This window comes from Polypterus senegalus, chromosome 2 (assembly GCF_016835505.1).
Source record: "Polypterus senegalus isolate Bchr_013 chromosome 2, ASM1683550v1, whole genome shotgun sequence".
Classification (NCBI taxonomy): domain Eukaryota; kingdom Metazoa; phylum Chordata; class Cladistia; order Polypteriformes; family Polypteridae; genus Polypterus; species Polypterus senegalus.
This window is the reverse complement of record NC_053155.1, coordinates 4,232,673-4,240,622: the sequence shown is the minus strand read 5'-3', so window position 1 is coordinate 4,240,622 and position 7,950 is coordinate 4,232,673. Positions and strand designations below refer to the sequence as shown.

The 7,950-nt window shown below is 46.1% G+C and overlaps 1 protein-coding gene across 1 annotated transcript in view; it reads right to left on the bottom strand.

Moving 5' to 3' along the window:
• Window positions 1–2,756: 2,756 nt before the first annotated feature.
• Window positions 2,757–7,950, bottom strand: part of LOC120521359 (NACHT, LRR and PYD domains-containing protein 3-like) — a 62,593-nt gene continuing 57,399 nt past the window's right edge. The window contains 2 exon segments of the mRNA XM_039743031.1: window positions 2,757–2,995; window positions 3,729–3,902. Of these exon segments, the coding sequence (XP_039598965.1) occupies window positions 2,887–2,995; window positions 3,729–3,902 (283 nt within the window). The 3' untranslated portion in view covers window positions 2,757–2,886.

Genomic DNA, 7,950 nt, shown 5'->3' with positions numbered 1-7,950 from the left:
TGAAGCTGTGCAGCACTTTGTTTTACCCCTGATGTTTTTAAATGAGCTCCTTAAATAAAATTGACTTGACTTGACTTGTCTTCGTCTTCTTCTCCTCCTCCTCCTTGTCTGTCCTCGTCCCCCTCGTGTCACTGACTGTCCTTCACTTTCTAACTCTCACCTCCTTGTCCCACTTGTTCATCTCTCTGTTTGTTTTCTTGTCTCCCACTCTTGTCGCATTTCTGCGTTTTATTACCCAGCTACCCACCCTCAGGCTGGGGTCCCCCACTCGTTTCCTTTAGACCCTCATCCCACTCCCACTCTTGTTTTATTTTCCACTTTCTTTTTTAATTCCAAGTTCAGATTATTCCCTTCTGTTTGTCCATCCATTTTCTAAGCCCCCTTAGTCCAGCTCGGGTGGTGGTCCCTCAGTGGCCATCTATACACATCAAGTCAGGACCCCACAGTGGACGGCGCCAGTCCATCCCATCTCCACACTCCTCCATGTTCTCCTCAGCTTTTCTTTAACTCTTTTAGGGCTAATTTTTTTTTTGGTTTCTTTTCTCCCAGGGCTGAATATTTTTCCAAAAACTAACTTTTTTTTAAATGAACACAAAGCAATTGTTTAACATATCAAATCAACAAAAAATATTTAGTTTGACAAATGTTACTGTCTTGCATGTTGTATGAGCCTGCAAACTCTATGATTTCACATTCATGTTATACAGCAAAGTCCTGTGCAGGCTGATCTCGCTCAAAGCAGCCAGTTACATGCATTGCCACATTGCACTGCTTACAATACGAGTTGCACCGGTGCCACCTTTTCAATTGTCTGTTGCTGCACTTTCTCACATGTATTGTTAGTGTGTACTGTAGAGAGACAAGTCACCCGTTTGACATTGTGCCATGCCACTGCCACCAAGATTTCTACTCGCATGAAAACCGGATTGTCACCTCTTTTCATCTTCAGCCTGTGAAGGCCTGTGTCTCCTGTTCACCCTCACTGTGCCACAAGCTCCAATTCCCCTGCTCTGTAGCTCCATGAACAATTCTGGTGATGTATAAAAATTGTCCAAATGTACACAACATGACCCAAATGTTCATAGCCCTGAAGCAGCTCCACCACAACCTGACTTGTCAAGGGACAGTTCTCTCTTTGAATGAAATACTTTCCTGTATATGTGATTACTTTCAGGCAGAAACCAGTGTTTGCTTCTGCCTGTGTGAAATCCTTTATGCCATACTTTGTGGGCTTGTCTGGCATATATTGGCAGAAAAAAAGCGTCCCTTGTATTTTATCACAGATTCATGCACAGACAAATCAAATGTTTATATGTTGGTTCCACAACGTCAAGCAGGGGCTGAACTTTACACAGGGGGTTATAGCCTGGCTGACCCTTTAGGATTTGCTTCTGGTTATCACAGAAGTGAATAAAACTTTACAGCAGCACATACCTATCATCACATGGCATAACCTGTCCAGAGCCACTAGAGGACAAAGCACATTTGGACCACTGCTCCCTGAAGTTATATTGCCAGTCTAAGTCTCATCTCTATTTGTAATGCCACAAAGCCCTTCATCTCGTCTTTTGTTGTGGGTTTTTCCACTTTGAAAAACGTGAAGGCGGTGCAAGTGCTGCCTGTGATTCAAAAAATTGCTCTGCATGCGTGTTTGTTTCGTCTGACAGTAGCTGAAAAGCGGCATCAGGAGAGAGCAGCCTGAAGTAGTCCAGCAGCTGGTGATCTGTCATGTCCAACAGCAAGCAATGCCGTCTTGTGAAGTCCGGTAGCGAGACCCACGGATCAATGTCTGGGTATTCCTCCCACACGAACCTCAGCTGGAATGGCATCAGCAGGTGTCCGATCAGCTGATACCAGTTCCTCACTCTCTTCCTCGATTGCCTGATTACTGTCAACAAAATCAGATTCTGAAAAATCAGAGTCTGACTCAGCAATAATGTGCAAAACATCGTGTGCTGAGTATTTTCTTTACTGCACTCGCTTCGCTCCCTCGTGAGATATCGATGCCATCTTGCCTTTGTTTACATTTGTTTACAGTTCGTAACTCACGCACACTCAAGGATTAGATGCCGAGTCAATGAGTCTAACAGTCCTCCAATCAGAGAGGGAATGCCTATGCCGTAACAGTGAGTTTTGTCGCCATTAACAGTTGATTGTCACCCTTTACTCCTGAATGTCGACTTTTGTCGGCATGCATCCTCAACCCCTCCTGTCGACATCCACCCTAAAAGAGTTAATTTCTTTTTTAACAGCTCAATTGTCCAGGCCGCTGCTAACTAGGAGGACACGACTGGAGGGGACGGTGAAGTGGAGACGATGGAATAAGAAAGAAAATGAAAATCAAAACTGAGCCTTGTAGGAGTTAAAGTGTCACCAAAGGAGAATCAGCAGATGGCAGACAGGACTTGGGGGACGGAGCAGACACGGGTTCAAATGACAATGAGTGACAATGGAGACGAGCGCTGATGGCGTCCTGTGATGGACCAGCGTCCTGTCTAGGGTTTGTCCAGGCCTCATCCCCAGTGTCATTAGAGCCTCAGCCCCCCTGTCACACCACAGCTGGACTGTCCACCTCTCTTTGCTCCTTGATGGGACAGGCGACTTGGGGGGCTTTTTACAGGATGACCCCCACTGCTTTACTGCCTCTAATGGTGAAACTCAGGGATCTGCAGGTCTGAGTCTGCTTGAGTTTTATCACAGTTGAGGGTCTCAAGGTGTTAAAAATAAAAGTGACATTAAAGGAGGAGCAGACAGGCTGAGGGGACATGGAGAGTTTATTAAATGAGGAGCAGAGCTGAGAGGAGAAGAAAAAGAAGAAAGAGGAGAATTTAGGGGAGAGTGGACGGGGGGCTCCATCACTGACAGGGGTCTGCCTGATTACTAGAGCTAGTCTTTTCCTGTGATGATAGTCAGCTGACGTCCAGACCTACTCAGCTCCTCCTGTAGTGACCTCAGGTTCCTCTCTTCACTTCGTCTGATCCTGTTGTTCTGAAGCCTGTGAGGAGACACAAGTGTGAGTTACAAACAGCAGGGGGCGCCACACACACACTGCATTGTCACACTGACACGCCCCCTGATGTCACCCAGAATTCCTCTCAGTGTCTGTGCTCATCTAAGTCACATGACGTGTGTGTCGGCCTGTCAGTCACTCAGTCCACTCAGCGATTGGTCAACATCCTCTGAAGGCCTGCTGGTCGCGTCACATTTCATAAAGAAGGTGGTCTCTGTTCACCTGCGGTCACTTCCTGTCTGTCTCTCTAGTGCTCCGTCTTTCTTCATTTTCTCTTCTTCTCCTCCTCACTCTCATGTCTTCTCTCATTTCGTCTCCTGCTCGTCTCTCATCCTCCATCTTGTTTCTTCCCCTTGTCCACTGATCCCCCCGTCTCCTGCTCTGCTCTTTCTTGTTTGTTCCAAATGACCCTCAGCCCCCAGACTGTCATGTCCCCCTCTCCTCCTGTCCACACTGTCTGCTGTCCTGATCCCCCCTGTGTCCTTGTCCCCCTGTCTCTGGCTTGACTCTCAGCTGCTGTCTATTTCTTCTTCTTCTTGTCTATCTCAACTCCTCCTCCTCCTCATCTTCCTCTGTCTGTCTCTCCTTATCTTTGTTGTCCTTCCTGTCTGTCACCTCAGTCAGCTCCACTTGTCACTCTGGTCACTCCATGTGCTGTCATGTGATCAGCCTGTCCATCAATAACACATTCACACCCCCACCCGCCCCCTTTACTCACCACAGTGTCTCTAATTTACAGTTGTCACTTCTGAGCCCCTCATACAGCTGATGAGCCCCTGAATCTCCCAGCTTGTTGTCGGTCAGGCTCAGATATGTCAGCCATGAGTTTGGAGACGAGAGGACCGAGGAGAGAGCTGAGCAGCAGGCCGAGGTGAGACCACATAATCTGAGCCTGTGGAGAAGAAGAGAGACAAGTGAGGACAGACAGAAGGACACACAGACAGCACAAGGGCTCAGTGACTGCTCTGTCTTCACTGAAATGCACTTTAATCTGAGACTACCGCTGTCCTTATGTGTCTGAAAATGAGGACTTAGCACATTTAGGGGCTTTGACTGATCTGCAGGACCCCACACACAGATTCCTGTTAGATACGCCGGTCACTGCTGGACACTCAAGTGTCTGTCATGGTGGGCTCTCCTGATGTCAGACCACTTAGACGATGAGGACACTCTGTCTGTTTATTGTGACAAAGACTGAACTGACTGTGTGATCAGTGACATAATGGACAGGGTGGACAGGACTGACATGTGACACTTCTGACACTCATACATCACATGCTGACCGGTGCCACTGACCAGCTGACCTCAGTCCAATAAAGGCCTCACTGCTGGTCACCTCAGTTTTCTTATTTCTCTCCTAATTTGTAATAAAGCCAGTGGACGAGCTCTGAATGGACACTCAGCATCCCAAAGTCCAGTCCAGTCTGGGCACAGAGGTGGTCTGAGTGGACTGTGAAGTGACCCCCATTACTGCTGACCACTGCTGTCCAGTCCTAGCTCTCCTCTGACCTGAGCTGCCCATTCAGTTAAAATGATTTGAAAAAAATAATGGGGCAGTCAAATGGCAGAGTGACCTTGTAGCTTCACCACCTACTGCTGTGTAGGACACCAACAGAGGTGCACTTGGACAGATTCAGGAGCAGAAAAGTGACATCAGAGAGGGGTTCAGCAAATGACACTTTGTCACTAAGGGTCAGAAGGGGGGACAACGGAAATCAGAAACTATTAGAAAGTGCTGGGGATTGTGACAGACACTTGAGGCTCCCTACTATCACTACAGATCACAATGTCATCAGCAAACATCATAGTACATGGGGACTCCTGTCTAATCTTGTCTGTCAATCTGCCCATCAATATCGCCAATAAGAAAGAGCTCAGAACCGATCCCTGATGTAATCCCACTTCCATCGCTCCTACCGCAGACCTCACCACGGTCACACTTCCCTCGTTCATATCCTGTACAACTCTTACATACTTCTCTGCTACTCTCGACTTCCTCATACAATAGCACAACTCCTCTAAGTCACCCTGTCATATGCTTTCTCCAGTTCCACAAAGATGAATGTAACTCCTTCTGGCCTTCTCTCTACTTCTCCATCAATATCCTCAGAGCAAACATCGCATCTGTGGTGCTCTTTCTTGGCATGAAACCATCCTGCTGCTCACTAATCATCGTCTCCCTTCTTAACTGAGCTTCCACTACTCTTTCCCATAACTTCATGCTGTGGCTCATCAATTTTATCCCCCTGTAGTTACTACAGTCCTGCACATCCCTCATATTCTTAAATATCGGCACCAGTACACTTCTTCTCCACTCCTCAGGCATCCTCTCACTTTCCAAGATTCCATTAAACAATCTGGTTAAAAACTCCACTGCCATCTCTACTAAACACCTCCATGCTTCCATAGGTATGTCATCTGGACCAACGGCCTTTCCATTCTTCATCCTCGTCATTGCTGTTCTTACTTCCTCCTTGCTAATCCGTTGCACTTCCTGATTCACTATCTCCACGGTTGTGAGTACGTTTTCATCTTTATCCTTTATCACCCTAACCTGCTGCACATCTTTCCCAGCTCTGTTCCTCTGTGTAGCCCACTGGTCCTTTTCTCCCTCCTTAGTGCCCAACCTCTCATACAACTCATCATATGCCTTTTCTTTAGCTTTCACCACCTCTCTCTTGACCTTGTGCCTTATCTCCTTGTATTCTTGTCTACTTTCTGCATCTCTCTGACTAACCCACTTCTTCACCATCCTCTTCCTCTGTATACTCTCCTGTATTTCCTCATTCCACCACCAGGTTTCCTTATCCTTCATCCTCTGTCTAGATGTCACACCAAGCACCCTTCTTGCTGTCACCCTTACTACATCTGCTGTAATTTCCCAGCTGTCTGGTAACTCTTCACTTCCACCCAGTGCCTGTCTCACCTTCTCCCTAAACTCAACCTTGCAGTCTTCATTTTTCAACTTCCACCATTTGATCCTTGGCTTTGCCCTCACTCTCTTTCTCTTCTTGACCTGCAACATCATCCTACAGACCACCATCCTATGCTGCTTAACTACACTTTCACCTGCCACCACTTTACAGTCTTTAATCTCCTTCAGATTGACTCTTCTGCATAGGATGTCATCTACCTGTGTGCATCTTCCTCCACTCTTGTACGTCACCCTATGTTCCTCCCTCTTCTTAAAATACATATTCACCACATCCATGTCCATCCTTTTGGGAAAATCCACTATCATCTGACCTTCTTCATTCCTCTCCTTGACACCATACCTACCCATCCTCTCCTTGTCTCCTCTGTTCCCTTTACCAACATGTCCATTGAAATCCACTCCAATCACCACTTTCTGTCCCTTGGGTACACTGTTCATCAATTCATCCAACTCACTCCAGAAATCTTCTTTCTCATCTACTGCATACCCAACTTGTGGGGCATATACACCAACAACATTCATCATCACACCTCCAATTTCCAGCTTCATAATCATTACTTTGTCTGACATTCTTTTCACCTCCTAAACACTCTTGACATGCTGTTCCTTCAGAATAACTCCTACCCCATTTCACCCCCTAGCCACACCATGATAGGACAATTTGAATCCTCCTCCAATCCCCCTGGCTTTACTCCCCTTCCATTTAGTCTCTTGAACGCACAATATATCAACCTTCCTTCTCTCCATCATATCTGCTAACTCTCTCCCCTTACCAGTCATACTGCCAACATTCAAAGTTCCTACCCTCAGTTCCACTCTCTTTACTTTCCTCCTGTCCTCTTTCCTCCGGACACGTCTCCACCCTCTTCTTTGCCTTCTTCTTTTTCAGCCAACTGTAGCCCAATTTCTGTCAGCACCCTGTTGGTTAGCAGTACTGGTGGTATGGAAATTTGTATTGTTGTCCGCATATTGATTTGGCAAAATTTTACTGACATAACCCTCGCTATTCGTCTGGGATTGGGACCGACACGAAGAAACACACTGGTTTGTGCATCCCCTGTGGCTGGGTTTAGAAAGTGGGAACGTAACGTGTGGAAATACTTTAACTACAGCGCAGATAATAATAAAAGCAAATGTAGCGTGCAAGAAGAAGAAAAAGAGTCTCAGAGTTTCAGTGCAGGGCCAGCTGGATTAGTACTTAGTCCAACACTTTTCGAGTACCAGAACTGCACTTCATACAGGGAGATTCAGTCTGACCAGCTGGATCAGTACTTGGTGGAACTCCAGCACTTCTCTGGCACTAGAACTGCACTTCAGGGATGTGCGGTCAGGAGCCATCATGAAAAGTAAAAAAGAAAAAAAACTAATAATAATAACATAAAATAAATGTGTCCACTGGGCTGTACCATAAATTTGTTTTCTGTATGATTCTAATAATTTTGATAATTTTTATAGTAACAATCTCTGAATTTGTGCATTTCCTGATCAAATACAGGGGAGAAACACAAGGGGTGGCAGCGACGAGCCTCACCTCACCTCAGACTGCGCTCTCCTTACACACTGATGGGGTTGATGACTGCAATTGCAACGTGCCTGTCGCTGTCTCTCTTTATGTCACCAATATAATGTTTGACATGTTTACTACACACACTGACTTTCCACAGTCTGGCTAATATCTTTAATGAATGTGTGTGACAAATTTAGTCTTGCTGATCGGACATAAAACCGTAGTAAAAATGCTCAAGATGAGGCAGACAGTACCGTGCCACCCTGAAGGGGGCGCATGTGAGCCAAACAGGTGCATGTTGCTATTGTTCTATGCAGAGGCGCCAATAAGTTAGCGATACCAGAAAGTCAAAGGCACTGCAGCAGTCCGTTTATTTTTATTTCTTGACCTGACTGAGTGACAAAGTGGAAGATTTAAGACTTTTAAAACTAAAGGAAAATAAGAAGGACTTTTAAAAGAATGTGACAGAGATTTTTGTGGAGAAGGATAGGCACATGG